General features: G+C 37.1%; 1 protein-coding gene across 6 annotated transcripts in view; it reads left to right on the top strand.

Moving 5' to 3' along the window:
• LOC119777491 (LIM and senescent cell antigen-like-containing domain protein 1) overlaps positions 1–20,900 on the top strand; it is a 54,492-nt gene extending 33,592 nt beyond the window's left edge. For 3 of the 6 annotated variants that reach the window (XM_038276388.1, XM_038276387.1, XM_038276382.1), the window contains exons 2-11: positions 4,924–5,083; positions 7,889–7,955; positions 8,091–8,211; positions 9,753–9,902; positions 10,376–10,526; positions 11,414–11,506; positions 13,420–13,468; positions 13,603–13,678; positions 15,860–16,028; positions 19,100–20,900. In XM_038276388.1, the coding sequence (XP_038132316.1) occupies positions 4,924–5,083; positions 7,889–7,955; positions 8,091–8,211; positions 9,753–9,902; positions 10,376–10,526; positions 11,414–11,506; positions 13,420–13,468; positions 13,603–13,678; positions 15,860–16,004 (1,012 nt within the window). In that variant the 3' untranslated portion in view covers positions 16,005–16,028; positions 19,100–20,900. Of the gene's footprint in view, positions 1–4,923; positions 5,084–7,888; positions 7,956–8,090; positions 8,212–9,752; positions 9,903–10,375; positions 10,527–10,731; positions 10,825–11,413; positions 11,507–13,419; positions 13,469–13,602; positions 13,679–15,859; positions 16,030–19,099 lie in introns of those variants that run through there. The other 3 variants (XM_038276383.1, XM_038276386.1, XM_038276385.1) reach the window with 3 other exon arrangements.
• Positions 20,901–23,027: the final 2,127 nt, after the last annotated feature.

The following is a 23,027-nucleotide window of genomic DNA, read 5'->3' as shown; positions in this document are numbered from 1 at the left end:
TGGTGACGACGTTTCATGTCTAATGCCTTTATCTCTGAGTAGTGTTTGAAAATCATTACATGTGTACTCGGTACCATTGTCTGACCTAAGACATTTAACATTACCATAGGGTGCACAGTCTGCCAGAAACTGCTTTGTTGCCTTAGTCACATCACTTTTGTTTTTCAGAAAATAGACTGCAATAGATCCTGAGAAGTCATCAGTAAAGGAAATCGCATATCTGTGTCCTTCTAAGCCTGTAGGGTCAATGGGTCCTGATAGATCAGTATGAACCAACTCTAGTGGCTTGCTCGTTTTAACATCTGACTCTTTGTTTCTGCTGTTGATAAATTTCCCTACTGTACAGATGTTACACTCCATTTTACTGTTGTCAGTGACTTTCATTCCCTCCACCACATTTTGTAATTTCATAACATCAGCCATGTTACAATGTCCTAATATTTCATGCCATGTTTTCAGATCACAAGCTAGCTTCACTTTATCTCTGCTCATCATGTCATTTAAGTTTTCCTCAATGCATCCTTCATTATTGCTTTTCATTCTGAGGTAATACAGTTTCTCATGTGCCTCAATAGGGAACACAGTACCATCTTTACTCAGCAGTTCATTCTGCCCATCTGTGAATTTTACACTGGCTCCATTGGCTGTAGCTGATATCACAGAAAATATGCTCTGTGGGTAGGATGGGATGAATAAAGCATTTTTCAGAGCAACTTTAACATACCTCCCCTTTGAGTTCAACAGTTCAATCTGTGCATCACCACGCTTCAGTGCAACATTGTTCATCTTCTTTCCATCTGCCAGTTCCATGTAGTGTCTACTTGGGTCAAAAGTCTTATCAATTCTTGTGAACAGCTCTTCATCAGTGATAATGTGTGATGTGGCTCCACAGTCCACCATTATTCCATTAAGCCTGATGTTGTCAGACGGAAGATTCTGGCTGACTTTGAATACCATGGTCTGGTCCTCCTCATGATTGTCCTGCATGTCTGAAGTCTGCTTGGCATCATCTTTCCGTTTCGATCTTCTTCTGCATGTCTCGTCACTGTGGGTTGTACTTCTGTGGTAGCTGCACCATTTTGGCGCGGTCTTTTGGTGGCAGTCTCTCGCCATGTGCCCGCGCTGTCCACAGTTGTAGCAGTTTATTGTTGTCATGTCCACTTTCATTACATTATCTGACTTCGGTTTGCTTTCAAACTTTTCTGTCTCTTCATAGCTTCGAAGTCTGCTCTTAAACTGAGTGAACATCAAATCTTCACTGCTCTGTGTTGTGTGAATAGTAAAAGGCTTGTATGATTCTGGGAGTCCCTTCAGAATCATTGCTATTATTAGTCCGTCACTAATAACCTCTTTTGCATTTCTCAGAGACGTTATCGCTTTTTCAGCACGTAAAACATAATCTGTCACTGTTTCGCCGGGTTCCTTTAGTAGGGACGTGAGCTCTGTGTAAAGGGCGATGATCCTGGGCTTACCCTGGCTGGCGTAATGCCCGCGTAGTATCTGCAGAGCTTTCTTCCCATCGTCGGCGGCATCTCTCATCACCAACGACAGGCTCTTATCATCGAGGACCTGGATTAGTTCCACGTAACATTCCGCGTTTTTCTCTTCGTCTGGCTCCGCCGTAGATAGGATGGTGTCTTTTAGGCCTAGCGTTCTTAAGTAAGCGAGGAATTTTACCTCCCAAAGTTCGTAGTTGTTTTCGTCTCCGTTGAAAACTAGTCTGTCCCATCGTCCTCCCGTGCGGTGCCTGGGCCCATAACCTGTTGCGTTTTCTTGTTCAGTACTCATGTTTGACAATAAACCACACTTCTTTTGTTGGATAGCTGTGTTCACTTTATTGCTAGCGTTCCAGTTATCAACGTCTTCACTTCTTCTATTTTATTAGAACAATGCAGCCTTCACACAAACTTGCTCTCACTGCCCCCAGTGGACAACAGCAGTACAACATGCACATAAACAGAAAGTGACAGGATGCAGAACTTACAACTGTACCTTTCAATGTAAATTAGAATGCATGACCACATAACACAAAATAACTCAAAGACAAGTTAAGATGAGAACATATTCTAACATGCCTTTTTAATTTAAATCCCTTTATTGTCCCACAATTGGGAAATTCCATCTCTGCATTTAACCCATCCCCTTGGGGAGCAGTGGGCTGCCATTGTGTGGCGCCCAGTTAGCAGTGTGGGGTTAAGGGTCTTGCTCAGGAACCCAGAGTGGAGGCTGTTGGGTTTGAACCCATTACTTTAGATTACATTAGAGCACAAGTGCACATGTACAGGCTTTTCCTTCCCCGTCTGATGCTAGTAAGGTACATTTATCATCCAGACCATGTTAAATCCAAGAGGTTAGATGAAGGACGACATACTTTTTATCAATGATTGAACCTCAGATCTTTTTGTTTTTAACCTTTTTTGGAGTTTCTTATCTCATGTAGTTTTAATTCATTTGTATAAAACATGTTTTTAAGCTGCTTCCAACAAAAACAAGATACAAGGGATTAGTGTTGCACCAGTACCGATACCAGTATCGGACAGGGCCCTGATACTGCACTAAAATGGTGCTATCGGTATTCAACTATTGTCACCCATTCGAGATAGGCAAAAAGAAGTTCTGGATTAACTTTGTATTAGTCTTTTTCCTGCTTTACAAAGGCAGGCGGCAGCTTGACAAAGCCATGATGACAATTAATTTAAATCCAAGTAGTATGCAGTTCTTCATATATACACCACACTTCAATTTCAAACAGATGGTATCGGTATGGTATCCGTATCGGCCGATACTGGACAGCCAGGTATTGGGTATCGTATCGGGGCCAAAAAATGGCATTGGGGCAACACTACATGGAATGTTGGAATAGGTTTAAAAGCTTTTTTTTTTTTTTTCTTTGGGTGCTAAAGGCAGATAGGAGGGTGGAAATGCCTGAGGGATGTATCACTTCCTCACACAAATCCTTTGGACAGGGCAGGGCTGTCAGTGTGTTTGATAGCAGTCCAGACAGGGTATAGGAAAAATGTGTATTCAATAATCCTGCCAGAGACTGGACACATCTTGCTTCAATGTGGTATTTTCTCAGAGCATGCCAGCTAAACACACATTTTTATAAGGTGCTTGATATAATACATTCTAAATAAAGCAGAATTTTTGAGTTGTGTTTGTTGCTTTTTTTTTTTAGGGAGTTCTTTGAGATGAGGTCGGCATTATAGATTTAAAAATCAACAGGTGGTTTCACTTTATAATAATCCTCCGTGGCCTTGTGTGTTTATGTGTGTTGCTTTTGCACGCCGTATTAACCCGACCTTTTTAAAAAGCTGACGACCCAGAATTTTTCCACATCTTTCTTTGTTTTTCATATCAACATTACTGCCTGTTTCGTATTTCCTCCCGCATCCATTTTGTCAGCTTTTGCAGGGCCGGGACATCATCCATGGATCGTATATTCTTATTTCAAGTCTTTTAGTATTTACACTCATTGTCCCCATTTTTTAGATCTTCTTGTTTAGATTTGATTCCCATTAAGTTTGATGCTGATGATTGATATTCCACTTGCATGCCCAAATGGAAAAGCAAATAACTAAGGAACTGTAAGCCTAAATTACATGAGTGATACATCATTTGAAAGCTAACACCTTCTAGTTTTGGAAAATATAAATGCAAATAATGTGACTAAAGTAAAGCCTAAACTGCATCAGTTAAACATAAATAATGATTGAAAATGATTCTAAGCCTTGTTTGAATAGCAATAACAAATAAATGCTTCACAATAGGTGTGTGGCATAGTATTACATTAATTCTGCATCATGTCAACCACAACTGCAGAAAATTTCAGACCTCCAGGTATTATAGTTTCAGAGCTACGGGACTTTTAACTTCTGCTTTCACCAGCGTCTACTAACCTCTCCAGATGTCCATAAAATGAACTAAGCTTTCTAAGGACATGTCACTATTGGTAAAAGTTTGACCGGTATTATTTTCAAACGTACTGCTGTGTTTAATGTAAATATACATTAAACTGGTGGATGGTAAGACTTTTAGTGTTATTTTAAGCAGAGTTTAATTAAAAGTATGCAGAGTTCTACTAATAACTTGCACAAGACTTTTTCTTTAAATTTCAGATTTCTTTTTTTAAAGCTTTTTTTTAACATTATTATGTTATAGTCATCTTTATATCTAAATTTCAGTAAATATTAGACTCCTCCCTGTTTATATATCACCTAATATATTTTACTCCGATATAAAATTTTTATCAATTTAATATTCTACTTCACAGAATTAATCTTTTCAGTGTCACAGAAAGTCAACCTCAGTATTTTAATTTAAAATCTGATTAATCAATGTTTTTTCCCATTTGTATTGAATCAGCTGCGCCCTCAGTCTGTGCCAGAGAGGCGACCATGCAGGTCTAACTCCTCCCTGACCCTTCCATCCTGACCAACCGACGCCAAAATAAACCTGGAAACTCTTACATCACATGCTCCCTCTCTGCTATCTCCGGCTTGATTTAATCTTCCAGCTGTTATCATGCTGTGGGAAATTTGGCTACAACTTTTTTATGTTTTATGTGTTCTGACATGACCCAGGTTATTGTCTATCTGAGCTCTTTCCATACTCTGTTTTTCAATGACTTGAAAGGAAGATGAAACGAATCACATGGTTATGTTGCGTTCACAATCGAATCCAAAGCGATAGGTTTTGATTTTTCTCAGAGATCTGTTGTGAAATATAACCATTGACACTTCTGCTGAAACACATCTGAGTGTAATAATATGATGTTCAAATAAAGCTGGCCGAGTTTATGCCTGGAAGAAATCAGTTTGCATTACATTTCCATGAACTGGGATTTATTCATTTATTTTTATTTTAACTGTGTCCTTTCTTTGCGATTTGCCCTGATTTTCCCCTGTTTGTGTTTGTCCCCAGCAACATGGCCAACGCCCTGGCCAACGCCATGTGTGAGCGCTGCAAGAGCCGCTTCGCCCCGGCGGAAAAGATAGTGAACAGCAACGGGGAGCTTTACCACGAGCAGTGCTTCGTCTGTGCGCAGTGTTTCCAGCAGTTCCCAGAGGGGCTCTTCTATGAGGTAAGTCTCTGTGCCTTAAAGACACATTTAGTTATTTTTTTGCTGAAAAACATCTTTACAATAGCCTTTTTATTTGACCCTTTACGACTAAAGCATTGTTTCATGAGTGTTGATGTCGGACACAGATGTTGCACGAAACGTTCTGCTGCAAATATGAACCAATATTTGGTTTTCACTTTACAGACTGTAAATAAAGACACAGTTTTCCATCTCAAATTAAAACCAAGCTGATAACAACCTTTAAATGGTATTTTATCATTAGAAGCCTTTTCCATTTAATGGTCCCTACATAGATTGTGAAACAGGCCCGGACGTTTCCCACATTCCCTAAAGCGTCCAAGGCCTCAGCTGTTTACCACACATCCTGATGCCTCTTATCGGCAGACACCAAACACAGAGAGATCAATATTTAACTCCTTTATTATTCAGAATGCTATAATTACACTGTAAGCTGAAAATAACCCAGCATTAATGTGTTTGAACAATGGCAGGATGCAGTTGATTTAATGATGTAGTAGGAAAAAAAGTCCAAAAGGACAGAAATAGTTTCTCTCTTTTTTTCCAGATATATTTATATATTTGCCTGTTAGTTTCAGTGATAAAATCAGCCTCACATTTTGTACTTTTATGTCTTTTTATATCTGTGTGGACTAATACATACACACGGGGAAAGGTCATGGTACCCCTCATTTAACGAAAGAAAAATCTGCAATGGTCACAGATGTAACTTTAATCTGATAAATTAAAATTCTTTGAATTTAAACAAATGAAAGTCTGACATGTCCTTTCAAATATGCTTTAATAGAATAATTTAAAAAATAAAGTTGTGAAACAGGCTGAGACAAAAATGGTGGTACCATTTACTTGGATGTTTTGTTGCACAACCTTTAGAGGCAAACATTGCAATCAAAAGATTCCTGAAGACTTCTGCTTCTCTCAGCAGGTATTTTGTCCCACATCTTAGGTGTTTTTAGCTGTTTTTTTCTGTCATTATCCAATCACTTGCAACTGTTACCAAGCTTTCTGACACTGGGCTGGACATTTCTCTCTAGAATTCTTTGATAGTCTTTAGATTTCATTCCATCCTTCAGAGACACCCGGTGCCAGATGAAGCAAAGCAGCCCCAGAACATATCAGAGTTTCCTCTGTGTTTCATACTTCCAAATCTGCTTCATTTTTCCATCTCTGTAAACAAAGAGCTTATGTCTGGGCAAAATAATTCAAATTTTGTCTCATCTGTCCATAGGACATTCTCCCAGAACGCTTGTTAACATGTAGTTTGGCAAGATTCCAGTCTGGCTTCTTCATCGTTTGTTTTCAGCATTGGTGCTCTCCTTGCTTGTCTCCCATTATGTCCACTTTGGATCAAACAACAACAAATGATGCGCTCTGACACTGATGTTTCTTGACCTTGAAGTTCACCTTTAATCTCTTTAGAAGTTTTTCTGGGCTCTTTTGGTACCATTCATATTATCCATCTCTGGTTTGTCATCAATTTTCCTCCTGTGGCCACAACCAGGGAGGTTGACTATAGTCCTATGGAACTTAAATATCTGAATAATATGTCCAACTGTAGTCATAGTAACATCAAGCTGTTTGGACTTGGTCTTATGGCCTTTACCTTTGCCATGCTTGTGTATATTTTGAATCTCCTGATACAACGCTTTCCTTCGCTTCCTCTGGTCCGTGTTGAGTGTGGTACACACCATGTCACCAAACAGCATATATATCTATATATAGGCCCACTGACTGAGTTCAAGATTGTAGACAGCTGTGATTCTCATTGTTTGAGTGATTGATTCCAGTTTAAAATTACACCCATCATCCAAAACATCATGACCACTTTACATGGTGTATTGATAACCATTTTGATTCTAAAACATCCCAGACCTGTGGAGTCATGGACTCCAACAGACGGACAACGCATTTGGTGGCAGACGCTTCACATTTAGCAGAATTGGGGGTCTTTATGATTAATCTTATTTCTGCAGCAGATAGAGATGATAAACCAAGAGATTTTAAACCTGAGTCTAATTTTAAACTAAGTTTGCTCCTCAAACCCCTATCTCATTGCCTTTGTGACTTTGGTAAAACTGGGTTTAAGTTTAAGTAGTTTCTCTAGACAAACTTGATCTTGAATTGTGGGATTCCTTTTGATGATCAGATGGTCAGATTAAAAGTTAATTTCAAATGTAACATAATTAATTTGAGTTAATAGAATAAATTAACTTAATAGTTTACTTTATTGAATGGATCATCACATCTGTGCTGGGCTCAGCTATCAATTGATTTTAGTAAACAGATAGTCTAGTAATTATTTCTTGAAATACTGTATATAAATTTAAAATGTACTATAAATGTTAAAATAAATATCAGTAAACAAGTTTTTTGACTCATATTGTAAACTTTAAATACATTGCAAATAGTGCTTAAACATGTTAGAATTACTATTTTAAAATGACGGTGTGACCAGAAATGAATGGATAGAACATATTTACAGACAATACCTTTTTTTATTGTAACTGCAAAATATATATATAATTTAACAGTTTTAGTTTAATTACTGCTTTGAGTTGGTTCTTTCAGTGGTTTGAATACTTCCGCCTGTTTGTAATGAAACTATATAATGTGTTTAGTTTAAATTTAATTACCAGAATAAGAAGAAAAATCTGAATATTTTCAACTTTATTGAATAATCCAAATAATCTAATGTGAAAATATCATGTAACTCTGTTTGTTGCTTGTCTGTGAAGGGAGTTAGAAGGGGAACAATCTTCAAGTGAAACAATCTGTTTGTTTTGACAGTTTGAAGGCAGGAAGTACTGCGAACATGACTTCCAGATGCTGTTCGCTCCCTGCTGCCATCAGTGTGGTGAGTTTATCTTTCTTCTTTAGCCAGTAAGAGCCAAGTGAGAGTGTATGCTGAATTCTTACTGCTCAAAACCCAAATTAATTTGTAGGCATTTGCTCATGATCCAATTTCTGGAAACCTTTATTCTCCCCTCAGGTGAGTTCATCATTGGCCGCGTGATCAAGGCGATGAACAACAGCTGGCACCCCGAGTGTTTCTGCTGTGTCCTCTGCCAGGCTGTACTAGCAGATGTTGGATTTGTTAAAAATGCTGGACGGTGAGTGCTGGTTCTGTCATTAGCTATCAGAATCATGTTAGGTTGAGCAATGGAATAATTCCCTGTGTGTGAAAACCTTGTAGAAAAATACAACTTACGCAAAAATTATTCCTCCTTCTTCATAAACCCTTATTATGTCTTTCGTCACAAATTTCAGGACCAATATTAGCGTTTGTATTTCTTTTGTACCCGGCACCAGCCAACAGTATTCAGGTAGTATTCTGCGAAAAGTCCACACATGCAATAAATACTCCTATGAGCAGCTTTACTTCATACAAACGCTCATTAAAGGTCTAGTGGAGGATTTTCGCGAATTTTTAAATAGACCCGCCCTCTCCACTTTAATAAAAAAAAATGCACATGTAAAACCCTGTACCCACTCCCGAGAGGGAACATTAAACACCTATTAAACATGTGCGAGAGCATGCATGAGCTCATTTCTCCTCGTGCACGCACTGTTTAAAATTTGCTCTATGCATCACTCTTACTAGCTTTCTTTCCAAAAGAAGATTTGCAATTTTTCCACTATGTCAAACTCACCACCGGTAAGTAAAAATGGGGACGAGCATGTAGGACCACCTTACGTAAACATATCACCAGAATTATTGACAATTAGGAGGTCCACTTATTTTGATGATCCACCTGGATAAAGAACATCCTCCTTATATACCTTTAAGTCTTCCTCATGCCTCCCTCCTCTCCGCGTTTCTGTCTACTCCTGTCAATTTTTTTCGCTTTGAAGGTGTTACCCACTAGACAAAGCAACCTGCCTGTGATTGGCTGCTTTTCAGGAAATCCCGCCCCTTAAGACTGTACTCTTCTTACTAGCATATGCTGGTGAATATTCTCAGTCATTTTTTTGAATTACTTCTAGCAAAGCAACTTCAGGTTAGCCGCTTCTCTTCAAGAGTTGGAAGTTGGTAAGCAAAGTCATCATTGGATATACCATGGTCTGGATGAATACTGGATTCTGACTGGTATAGGGAGTCTGTTAAACAGGGTTAAAGGCCATCAACAAAAAGAAGTTAGGGTTATTTAGTAGTGTTGCACCGATATCAGTATCGGACGGGGTCCCGATTCAGCACTAAAATGGTGTTATCGGTATTGGCGAGTACCAACAAATAGGGCACTGATACCATTTGAAGAGCCAAATGTTTATTCAGCTATTGTCACCTATTCCAAGTAGGAAATAAAAAGTTATATTGGATTCACTTTGTATTAGTCTTTTTCCTGCTTCACAAAGGTAGGCAGCAGCTTGACAAAGCCATGATGGCAATTATTTTACATCCAAGTAGCATGTAGTTCTTCATATATAGACATACATAACATTAGAATCTCTTATTGATTTGCTTTATTTGCTGTTCAGCTCTTTATAGACTAACCAAAGAGCATTTTAAGATAATATTGGCTGGTTAATTGACCAACTTCTCCGCTCAAGCAGAGATTTCAGTCAGCAGATGTGATCAAAGCAAAATTGCAGTCTTGTTCATTTCATAAGAGACAGAGTTTATAATCCAATTCCGTTTCCTCTCTCCCATCAGGCACTTGTGTCGTCCCTGTCACAACAAGGAGAAAGCCCGCGGACTGGGAAAATACGTCTGTCAGAAGTGTCATGCCATCATCGAAGACCAGCCGCTTCTGTTCAAGAACGATCCCTATCACCCGGATCACTTCAACTGTAACAACTGCGGGTAAACACACAGCCACAAAAAAACCTGCATAACATTCAGAGCAAAAATAAGTGAGACTGAAGACGCCAATGAGGATAAATGTGACCGAGATTATCATTTCTACTCCATGCTTGCATTTTAGTCATTTATTTAGATATTACTGGGATATGGACAAAGAGTTTGGCATTTCCATTTTAAATATTCACATTGTTTTCCTAAAAACATGCAAAAATATGCAAAAAGGAGACCTATAGCCCAGTAATGCCATCTAGTGGATAAATTGGGGAACTGTTCATGTAGATATAAAGCTGAGAAAATACCAGCTAATAGTTATAAAGCTTTAGAAATATTTTAACATTCTACTTTTTGGGAAAGGAAGGTTACTCTTCTTTAAAACCCATATATCTGCATGCTTGAAAACATATTACATCTTTATGTCAGTGCAGCTGTTCCAAATGGCCGCCTGTTTTCACTCACCTGCTAAATCTCTGCAGTAAGGAGCTGACAGCTGATGCCAGGGAGCTGAAAGGGGAGCTCTACTGTTTACCCTGCCATGACAAGATGGGGGTCCCAATCTGCGGTGCCTGCAGGAGACCCATCGAGGGCCGTGTGGTCAACGCCATGGGAAAACAGTGGCACGTTGAGGTGCGACTTCTACCCTAATGAGTCAGCTTAAATTCATCAATCACAGGAATCTTTTGGTAAAGCTGCAGATGCCATATTTTATTTCCCAAACACTGCTATATATGTCAGGAGATTTAACCATGTGACCTGATTAATGAATCAAAATCATTCTTGTTTTCCTGACTTTGTAATTCAGTCAGTTTCTTTCTTTCGCTTCAATGTTTAGCACCATGTGTGTACTGTATGTGAGCGGCCGTTTCAGGGCCACCCATATTACGAACGAGGCGGCCGTGCCTATTGTGAGAGGCACTTTGACATGGTGAGGGGGGGGTTATGGATCAGTGTGTGTGATGGGTGCTGCCCTGATCCCTGCCTGACTGAAACTGACCAGCATCCATACAGGGAATACTACCGTTTAAAGTAAACCTGCAGCCTGATGTTTCTGATGTATCTAAAAAAAAAAAACAGTTTATACCAAACTACTGTTCATAGAGCTGATTTTAAAAACCACTATTTGTTCATTAACCCTTAAATACTTTTTACAGTATCGAATTTTTATTTATTATCACAATATTTTTTATTTTATTGTTAAAAACTCTCATCTTTCAATTAGTCATCAGAAAAAGAAAAAATTAAAATGTCGTTGATTTTCCGATTTTTCTATGATTTGCAGTTTATATTGTAATATAATTTTATATATGTTAAAATCTGTCCCTATTTGGCGATCCTGTCCAGTGTCTCTAGTCCCTGTTTGGATGCATCTAATGAAAAAGGGCTGATCTGTTTGGTGTTTTGCCCTCATAATGTCTTGTATAAAGCAGAGCACTGTTGAGTATGATGATGATGATGTTACTGACTGACTCCGTGTGCTAACAGTGTGTGCTTTGGGCCTTGGGTTGTGCTTGCAGCATTTTGTGTGTGCTAAGTGTGAGAAACCCTTCCTGGGACACCGCCACTATGAGCGCAAGGGCCTGGCTTACTGTGAGACGCACTACAACCAGGTAACACTGAAGGCACAGTCTGTTTCGCTCATATATGGTTTTCGCGGGTCTATGTGAGGATAATTGCTTTCCTACAAAGTGTAGATAAGCCTTTAGATTTAAATGTTTTTCCAATGTTTATAAGTGGTATAAGGTTGTATCAGCAGATTTTATTTTCTGTCCGCTTCCCCTAGTGATTACTTCATTAATTTGTTTATCTTTCCATCTCTTTGTCCAACCGTCATCCAACCGGTTGCTCAACCTTCCATCTGTGCCCCCTAGATCCCCTTTTCCCTCCCTTTCTTGACTTGTGTTCCCCTTTGGGGCATTTTGTCTTACTCATCAGTACTGTTCTCAGTCAGACGTATTGATGATTGTCCAAAAGTGGAACATACAATAAAAGAAATAAAGACTATTTTATTTAATCTTTTGTTTTTAACATTTAATTTTTATAGTTTTTTGCTTTACATCCCAAATAAAAAAATAACATAAGTACCGGTATGTTGCCTGGAAGTTTGTAAGGAATCAAAATAAATAGAAAATAAAATCTTATTATGAACACCATAAAAATTACTCTTTTCAGATAAATTTTTGCCATAACTCCGAAAGAGTGAACTTTTAAACACTTAACAGATTACAATATCAAGGCTCCTTACCAAACCGATTTCAACTCTGAATATTTTCACCAACACTGCCATACATAATGAGGCATTTTACACTCACTGTTGTTGGAATGACTCTTATAGGGTTGACAGATTCTGACACTAACAATTTGACTCTCTGAATTTTACTGTGAAGGGCAGTCTAGTCATCCATCAGTGTCTTTATCCCATCTTGTGTCCTGTCCCATATCTAAAACCTAACCAGACTTAATATCTCAGATGGAAAATGTCAAGTCTCACAGTGAGGGAGGTCTTAAATCAGAAAACCAGAATAATACCTATATGAATATAGATGGGCTTTAGTCCCGGCCCCATAATTTATAGTAAAATAACACTACATGTGTTTCATCAGTCATTCAAGGCAAGTTTATTTATATAGCACAATTCAGAACAAAGACAATTTAAAATGCTTTACATGAATTGAACAATAAAATAGAAGAAAATTATATGCAGAATAAAAGCAAGTAAAGAAAAGAACATGATAAACCAAAGAAAACATTTGTCAAAGGCAAGGCAAGGCAAATTTATTTGTATAGCACAATTCAGTACAAAGACAATGCAAAGTGCTTTACGTGATTAAAATATAGGAAAATAAAACATAACCAAAGCAGGTAGGGGAAAAATGAATAAATAAAATAAAATAAAAAATGCTGAAACAAAAAAGAACATTAAAAACAGTTGGACTAAAGAAAATAAAAAAAAGTTGAACTAATGATGTTTCAGTTTAACTGTTTAACAGTTGAAGGCAATCCTAAACAAATGTGTTTTTAGTCTTGATTTAAAGGAACTCAGGCTTTCCGCACTTTTACAGTTTTCTGGAAATTTGTTCCAGATAAGTGAAGCATAGGAACTAAATGCTGCTTCTCCATGTTTAGTTCTAGTTCTAGGTAGAGCAGGCTTAAAGCTTCACTATTGATGTTCAGTGTTCTGTGCTTTCAGCTATCAAACTTTAATGACAGTGACTTTTATTTTATCCCAGTCAAAGTTTCTCTGACTCAGCCTCAATTGGCTAAAGAAATCTATAAGACAGTGTCAGTGACAGTTATTGAGAGCTTATTTTGATACTAAAAGACACCATTTAGATTAGCAGCGCTTATTAAAACTGATGTTTAAGAGTCTATGCAGACGGATAGGCTTTTAATCCTGCAGCTTGATTGTTTCCAAGTTTTTTTTTTTTTTTGTGACTTTCTAACAACAGCATGTTGCCTTAACCGCGACAATGTAAAAAAAAATATTTAGCATCATTGCTAATGTAATGTTTCTCTGCCCCAGCTGTTTGGAGATGTTTGCTACCACTGCAATCGTGTTATCGAAGGCGATGGTGAGGAAGTTTGCTTACATAACATTTTAAAATAGTGCAGCACTTTTATCCATTTATCATGGATTAAACTATAAGGGTTTGACCAGTGAGTCTGAATTATGTTTTTATAACCTGCTATATTTGGCTGTTTTCAGTTGTTTCCGCCCTCAATAAGGCCTGGTGCGTCAACTGCTTTGCCTGCTCCACCTGCAACACCAAGCTCACCCTCAAGTAAGTAACAGCCTTATATGTTAAAGACTTAACCTTTTTAGACTTGTAGACCCCTTTGGGCATTTTATATGACCATCAGTACCCCCATCAGTCCAAAGTATTAATGATTGTCCAAAAGTGGAACGTAAAATAACTGATTAAAAAAACAAAAAAAAAGTTGTCCTTTTAATTTGAGCATTTAATTCTTAGGCATTTTATGTTTGCATCTCAAATAAAACAAACATAAATATGTTGCCTGGAAGTTAGTGAGGAATCGAAATAAATACAAAATAAAATCAGAATATAAACCTGTATTTATAAAACTGGAGCTCTTCTGAGTAACTCCATTATAGTCACATTTAAACTCGATTAATTGGGAACAAAATGCAGAAAAAAAATTATTATCAGACTCACTTAATAATTAGTTTTACTTAGTTTTCATCAAGACACCTGAGCTTTTTTGGTGAGCTTTGATAGCTCAGTGTGAAAACAGCTGGTATCAGGCTGCTCTTTACTTCCAGTCTGTTCCTCTGCTTGGTTTTTATGTGTGTAAAAGCTGAAGGTGAACTCAGACATATAAGAGATCTTTTTTGCTTTGGTTCCTCACAAAGCAAAACTGATCCCAGCCCTATTTAATTTTACTACCTAACAAACCAAATATTTTCATGTACCCCTTGCAATACACTTGGGGACCACTAGGGGTACTCGTACCCCCAGTTGGGAATCACTGATGTAGACAAAAGCTCTGTTCTGTGACTCTTTCTGGGGAGGTTTTTAAAGCTTTTCAGCTTTCAGCTCACAGTAGGAGCAGATCGGTGGCCGATACAGATGGACATTTCTTCCCAGCTTGAACAATAGAATTAAGCCAATTCTGAAAGAAATTGAAATTGCTATCAAAGTTGTGCACAAGGTGATTCATTTAGAGCATATTTCTTTGTTTCACTCATTATGGCTTGCTTATAAGATAAGATTTCACCTTAACAGAAAACAAATATATAACTTGGGACTAATAAAGAGTCAGAATTTGTAAAAAATGTGTTTATGTACTGTGAAAATATTCATTTAATCATTAATCAGAGCTTCTTTGCATTGCGTAACAATGGATTATGACTTGGAGCCAATCAGCCTTGTAAAAGAAACTATTTTAATTTTTTTTTTGTTTTTTTTATATGTTTGTTGGATTAGATGTCCTATATATTTGTATTTTACCTCATTTGCTCTTTAAGTTTCAGTACAGGTGGGTTCACTGGTTTTTAAACCAGGGGTTCTGTACTTTTGGCAGAGTGGACAGGTACACTAGTCAATCTCTGCTTCACAAAACTTTGTATATGTTGTTTTTAAAAATAGATTTTCTAGATTTTATTTTGATTTAGGTTTTATTTATTTAAACATGTACAGAATACAAATAAATATAACAGTTATAACTTATCACATTTCAAAGATAAGGGAATGGGAAGATGTGTAAACTTTTGTGAACTTTCCTTCCATTTAACTTTACATTAACTTACTTGGATACAACCCAAAAAAAACCTTGCTTAGTAATGATCTTTAGTAGTCTTTCTTATGATTTTATAGACCATAACATTTCTCTTTTTAAAATAGATGTTACTTTTTCTTAAATAACAATTATATTTTCTAAGAAGTAAAATTTCATGTTTTCTCTATTTGTAAGCTAAGATCATCAAAATAAACAGGAATAAGGTGTTTTGATTGGTAAATAGGCTGTATAATTGAATGGACTTTCTTAATTTTTAAGACTTTTCCTCTAAACTACTGAGATTCTCCTTTAATTACATCAAATTTATTACTATGGTTTGGATTTCTTACAACAAATAGTAGAAATGCTGTTAAGCTTGCATTTCCTTTATTAATTTGAGCCTTTAGCCTCGTCTTTTAAACCCTACACTTCCTGTCTCTAATGCCGCTCTGATGTTTCAGCCTGTCCTTTGGAAACTATTGTTAATAAATCTGATTATTTTCCCTGACTGCCTTGCTGCTCTTATTTTTTTCTCTACATATAAATTCACACTTTACGGCCGAGGTTTTCTTTGCTTGCTCTGCTTTCCGGTTTCTTAACTTTCATCTTATTCCTGTCTTTTTTTTCTTCTCCTCTTTGTCCTTTCTGCCATCTCTTCACCATTCCTGTTTCTCCTCCTCCTGTCCTGCTACCATCCCCTCTCTCCACCATCCCTGCTCCATCAGGGATAAATTTGTGGAGGTGGATCTGAAGCCCGTGTGCAAACGCTGCTTTGAAAGGCTTCCGGATGACATGAGGCGTCAGCTGGCCAAGCGTGAACGTGACTCTAAAGACAAGAAGAGGAAACTGTTGATACCCATGTGTCTCTGATTCCTTTTTCTTTTTCCCACTTTGGTCAGTTCTGATTCTCCCTTTTCTTTGTTTCAAGTTTTCAGGCCACATTTTACCCTGAAACCTTTTTTTTATATATATATATTTAGCATGCAATGATATGGATTTGGCTTTGGGCATTTAGAGTAATATCTAGCATGAATTATTTATCTTTGTCAGCAAAATATTTTCATATATAAGAGTTTTGTTATATAATTAACACTGCTTCATGCCTAGAACTTTGTATCATCTTACCCGATTATTGAAAATTCACGATTTGCTGTAGTTTCCATACAGTTGTTAGTGAGACTGATTGACCTTTGAAACCATGAAGTCTTAAAAGGGAGACAGACATTTATTTATTTTTTATTTACTGTTGGTTGTTTTCTAAATAGCCCTAGATATCTATTGGAGCCACTCAGTACACTTATTTTTAAAAGATAAATGCATTAAGTTATTAAATGACAATAGATTTTCCATTTTATTTAAAAGATATTTGATTGTTTTATAGTTTTCCATGGAATGAATGCCATCTTCACTTAACCTAACTATGAGTCAAAAGGAAAAAAATGACAAAACAATCGATATTTGTAAAATATTGCACTTTGGCTTAGTGTTGCTCATGAACGACACAGCATTTGCAAAGACCTTCAATGGTAGACCCAAAGTTACACCATTGGATGTACAGTTTGGAGTGATGTAATGCGGTTAGTGTTTTCCCCTGCATGTGACGACCTCTGAGCAGGAAATGAAGATCAGGATTTGGACCGGCACTTGCTATGCAAACAGCAGAATCAGATCAGGTGCAGGCTGAAGGGAAAGCTTTGTGTTCTGGCTCCTTTAGTCTGGTCTAAGGAGTAAAGCCATAATCGCATCCGGCAGCTTTCTGGCCTCCGCTGAGAAAATCCAAAGTTTCCTCCTGGCGCTACGCGTGACCCAGTCCTGGTAGAGAGAAACGTCATTAAGAAACAGCAGTTTAGAGGAGTTCGAATTAATTAGCCGACAGTATGCTGGTGAAGATTCTCAGTCATCCATATTGTAGTCATTCCAAAAAAAGTTAAAAAACAAACAGCTGGACTTTGTTTTCCAAGTTTGAAGGCAATTAGTTTCCCATCCAGGAAGCTTTTTCAATTCAAAATGTCTGGAATAGTGTTGAGTTTCAAGCTTTATAGAGTAGCCCAACAAAACCTTGTTATGGCTGAGAAAACATGCAAATTGAACCGAAAGAACAGGTCCACCTCTTAGGAATGGGGAGTCGTTGAGGTAATTGTTGGCCTGCAATACCCAACACTGGTCTATGCCTCTGAATAACTCAACAACGACCTGTTCTTCCTGCTCAAATTGCATGTTTTCTAAGCCATAACAAGGCTTTCTTGTGCATCTCTACAAGGCTTGGAACTCAACGCTAATCCAGACATTTTGAATTGAAAAAAACAACTCCTGGATATGAAACAAAATGTCTTCAAACTTTGAAAATAAAGTCCAGTAGATTGTTTTTTTACTTTTTATTTTTTTATTTTTCTTCAAAGAAGAAACGTTTATCCTTCTGTAGGCCTGTGCTGTGATGCTTGTTGTCATAAAATGAATAAATCGTTGATTTTATCAGTTCATCAGTTTAGTTTTTCACCTTATAGGAGAAATTCACATCAAAACAAACAGGATCCATAACATTACAATCACACATAAACACAGAGCTGACATCCATTAAATAAAAAGCACATATAGAGCTATATCAAGTTAGAATGTAACAACTCCTCCTTTAACAGGATAATATTCGTGTTCTTACAATCTAGATATGTCGCACTAACAGTACAATATGAAAACCATATCATGTGAGCAATAGATTTTACTTTTAAACATCACTCCCTCTGTTATTACTCAAGTGTTTACCTTATGACATCATGGAGTTAATGAAGGTGCAGATAAGATGAATTCCTCACGTATACTAGAACATAAGTTTTAGTTGATGCTTTGATTGAATCATGGAGAAAACTTGATCAGTATTGATAGTCATGCATCCACTGGCAGGGGACTGAAATCCTGTGAAACTTCACTGGAGGAAGAACAGATCTGATCTGATTGAGGTGATAGCGTTTCTCCATGGATCCAAACCGTTTGTCACACAGAAGGATTAACAGACACATCTGGATGTTTGCATGGCTGAGCAAAGGCCAAATTGGCCCAAGAGGATCCTAAATTAACTTGGCATGTTTACTCTTATGACATTTCTTAACATATTTTAGTTACTTACAAGAACACAAATTCTTCTAACCAAATCTTGATGTTTGGATGATAGATCATCATGGTGTCATATATAATATAGGAAAGTGGAAATTATTTGTATAAAATGGGATATAAAATTGTAACAGCAGGAGTTAAAGGCTTCCATACAGCTCTGTTTAACCCTAATTACTCTAAAGATCAGTCATCCAGGTTTACTTTCTGTTATAAAAAATAACAAAAGTACAGTTTAAAGGTCCACCATAATGCGCCACTTTGCCCCAGTGATGAGGCATCTAACGACAGAAGGGTGGAGCCAGAAAACCAAAGCAGCTATCAAAATATTATGGCAGCAATAGCTTCTGTGACTCAGTTCAGGAAATATAATCAGCTGAACATAGAAACTCCAGCTAAAAGTCCCTTCCTTGGAAAAGTAAAACAGGTAGATCTATTCTGGTGCTGAAGCAATAACTGCTAACAATGCATACAGGCAGAGGAGCCAGAATGACTCGCTAAGTGAGGAAATGTAGTCGGTTTGTTCTTCACAGTGTTACCCTGAAAGCATTAAAACTAGCCCAGAATAACCTTGGACATGAAAAATACAAATATTTTACATTTCAAAACCATATTTGAGCCCACATTGTATTAGGCTATGTACTCCAGATGAACTAATATTAGCATTTTGTCACTAAAGTATAAGAGAAAGTGAAAGATTTTCACATATGATCAGGAAGAGAGATATATTTGGAAAAACAAAAGCATCCATCTCTGATTTATAAATTTTTCACTATAGAGCAGCAATTCCTATACCTTTTACTGTCTGTAGAGAGGTCTTAACATCTGGACTGCAACTTCTTATCCCCCCACCCCAATAGGAACAAGTTTGTTGAGTTCGACATGAAGCCGGTGTGTAAGAAGTGCTACGAGAAGTTCCCCTTGGAGCTCAAGAAGAGGCTGAAGAAGCTGTCTGAAGCTGCTGCACGGAAGTGAACAGAGTCAAGCAGCAGGAGGAGAAACCCTGAGGTGGCCAGGATTGAGTCCACACCAGAGTCCTCACTGGTAGCCCCACACTCACAGTGTGCTGGCCCTTGATTTCATACTTTAGCTTTGCTATTTAAGTGCTTTTTTGCATCAATTTTGCATTATATACTATTTCATATTTTTGCTTGTTTTCACTTTTCATTTTTAATATTCATTCTATATTTAATATCCTGTAAGAGATGTGGAAATATAATGAAACGCTGTGCTGACAGCTTGTTTTCTGTGTTATCTGATGCCAAAAGTGACTCCTTTTAGAATACTAATACTAATGGCTATTGAAAACAATCCAAAAATGTATTTTTGCCTACATGTCCTACAGAGGTCTAATGATGGAGGCTTTTCTTATGCTTGTTGTGGCACTAGCAGTTTTTACTGCAAGTGTTCAGACAAGAAATGGCTAAGGAGAGAGAAGAAGGGAAGACATGCCTTAAAAGATCCCACAAGCCAATGCCAAACACAGGAAGGCCGCTCAGGGACTGAAGGCCTCCATATAAGGGTCTATCTCTCCACAACTTGATGCCCCTCCTCATCCCAGACTGTTAATCATTTCAGGTCTAAATAAATATGTACTTAGTTTAACAAAGTAAAATCCACATTTCATTAGAATTTCATGCACAAATTAGCAAAACTGTAAAACCAGCATAAAGAATGATCACAGTATTTATCATCTAATTTCAGATAGAATGCAATATAAATATAAGCAGGTGTCATCTGAGATTAATCAGCAGCTTTTAAATGTATGTTCTCAATCACATAACTGTTGTTATTATAGGATAGACTAGCAGTTGCTTAGGTTTTAATAAATAAATATTGAAATCATATTTATTTTTTTTCTACTCAAAAGTGCTTAGTATTAAGTGTGACTATTAGAAGTGATGCATGATGAACATTCATTACGCCGATGAAAATAACATAAAAGTAAAACAGGCATTACAATTTTTTTATTCAATCTTATTTAGTTGATACATCATTTAAAAAGAAACTTTTTTTGCAGTCTCCACAATTATTTGAATGTCTACTTTTAAAAATCAGCTCCGTTAAGCAACAAACAAGCTCTAAACAGATTTATAGCAGCTGTTTAAATTCACAGCACCTGTTACCACGTGTGTGTGTGTGTGTGTGTGTGTGTGATTGTTAGAGCCTGTGCCATGTGCAGAAACCGGATGTAAGAGTCTAACATGCTCGGTGTTAAGATTGCCTCTGTTGATTGTAAATCCATTGAAAACGATCATCTTAAGGAGCTTACAAACTTCCTGATTCACTTCAGCAAAGAAAGCAGCTGCCCTGTTTCACAATAGTTATTTTGAGTTGTATTTTATCTTTTATTGTTTGTTCTTCGGATTTCAATTCCATCGAAGGAAAAACACATTCCACAATTTACGCTTAGACAAAAGTTTCTGTTTTCCATTTTCTGTCAAGCAGCCACATTTCTTTTGCAGAAGCACCAAACGGACTGGTTGTTGCTGGGCAAAATTTGAGTAGCACTATGAATGCTCCAGGGTTTAGTTTTATCTGTCATGTCACAGCAAGTGTTGAATATATCCCTTTCAAAAGCTTTCCCTGTTGTACTTCACTGTATTACTGCTTTATTGCTGTCAGACTGTCTGAATAAACACTATATACAAGCTTGAAAAATGTACAAAGTGGTGATATTTTAGGTAAAGGAATTTACATGTATATTTATTTCAATTTAGATTCATGGTTAGAAAAAGCATTGCTGGTAGAGGATTAGAGCCACTGAAAAAAACACTCGTAAAATCAAAAAAGGCTATTTATGACTTTCATCTCAAAATTCTGATTTATTCTGATTGTAATTGTAGAATTTTTACTTATTCTGAATAATTTCACAATTCTGATTTTGATCTCAGCATTATTTCAACAGAATAATGGCTAGTTGTAATAGTCCTATATCAAAGTGATAATCCTGGGCTTTGGTGATAGACTCCTAAGTAATCTGGCTTTGAATTCTGAGATTAAAAGTCAGAATTCTGGGAATAAAGTCAGAATTCAATCGATTTTTTTTTATTGTCAGTTATCAAAATCCAACGTGAGATAAAGAAACCAGATGCTTCAGTGAAGATAATTCGAGATTCATGCTTAGTCCAGTATTTTTGGTTATGAACATTTACAAACACAAGAAAAGATTTATTGCATCCATCTTCTCCCACTAATTCCATCAGGTTCTCAGTGGGGCCGGTTCCTATCTCTGGCTGTCTAAAGGCAAGAAGCGGGTACACCCTGGACAGGTCGCCTGTCTGTCTCAGAGCATTACAGAGATGCAAAGCATGCACACACTCACAGCAAAGTACAATTTAGAAAAGCCACTTAACAGTCATGCTTTTGAAATGCAGGAGGAAGCTGGAGTACCGGGAGAGAACCCAAACATGCATGGAGAGAACATGCAAACTCCACTCAGAAAGAACCTGGCCTGAGGATGTAAGGCAACAGTACTACAAACTGCACCACCGTGTAGCCTGATATATTCCTTTATCTGAAAAAAAATCTGTTTCCTTTCAAAACCGCACACTGAAATAAAAGGATCTTGTTGTATTTTCTGTGTTTACTGTTGTTGCCATGGCACCTTTATGGGTTTCTGAACGGTAGACCGTCTCATCCAAAGTACTGCTGCCGAAATCCTGAACAAGCATTATTTTTCAGATCACACTGTTTTTTAAAAACACTGCACTGTCTTATGAAAAAAACAACATGTTGACTCCTTTAAGAATGAAAACATTGATCAAAGACTTTAAACAATGAAGAGTTGATCTTATCATTGATAGGTGATTCAATCATTTGATTGAAGATTCAATTTACTTTTTGACCATTCCTACTTCAGCTCTTAAAGGGTTTTAAAAGTAATTTAAGACCCACAAGGGGATTCCAAAAGAATCAGAGGGATGATGCATCACTGTATTTGTTTCCTTATTTCTTAAAGAGAGGGAAGGTTGAAGAATCAATGTGATCTAATTAGAGGAAGCCACATTTCATATTCTATTTGCCTTATATGTGAAAAATATAGTAGAAAACAAACTCCTTACAACCCCTGGAGGATTTCCATGGTAAAACAGCAGCATTTCAGCACTGGTTTCACTTAATGGTAAGATAAGTGGAGCTAAATATAGAAAACTGTTGGATGCTGCAACAAATTAGAGGCTTGGTTTATCATGCAGCAGCTCAGTAACCTTGAACATGGAGCTTAAATTACAACAAAATAGTTCTGATCAATACATGTGTGTCAGATTGGCATAGTTAAATCCATGACATAAACTCCGTTAGTCTCTTTGAACCCCAGTCGGCCTCGGCAGATGGCCGCTCACACTGAGCCTGGTTCTACTGGAGGTTCCTTCCTGTTAAAAGGGATTTTTTTCTCTCCACTGTCGCTACAAGCATTCTTAGTGTGACGAATTGAATTCGAGTCAATGAGTCGACTGGTTTTCCTTAGATAGAAAACTTTGAATCAATTTGACTGTATGATCTGGTTAACTGTATATTGCCTTGAGATGACATGGGCACAATATAAATAAACTTAATTGAATTAATAATTTTCCGAGACTTAAACAATAAATGAAAAGGTAATGCATGATAAGGAAAAGAAAAAACATTTTCAACTATAGTTAAAATATTCACATTAATTTTGTAGACTTTATATGAATCTCCCAACAAACAAACATTCTGTGCAGAGTGTAAGAAAATTAGCTCAAGTAAAAAAAATGATTTTATGAGAAATCTTTAGAGTCTAAAACTCAATAAAAAAACCCAATA

The sequence above is a fragment of the Cyprinodon tularosa genome, unplaced genomic scaffold, assembly GCF_016077235.1.
Source record: "Cyprinodon tularosa strain WSP-4 unplaced genomic scaffold, ASM1607723v1 ctg124, whole genome shotgun sequence".
Taxonomy (NCBI): Eukaryota; Metazoa; Chordata; class Actinopteri; order Cyprinodontiformes; family Cyprinodontidae; genus Cyprinodon; species Cyprinodon tularosa.
This window is presented reverse-complemented; position numbering and strand designations above follow the sequence as displayed.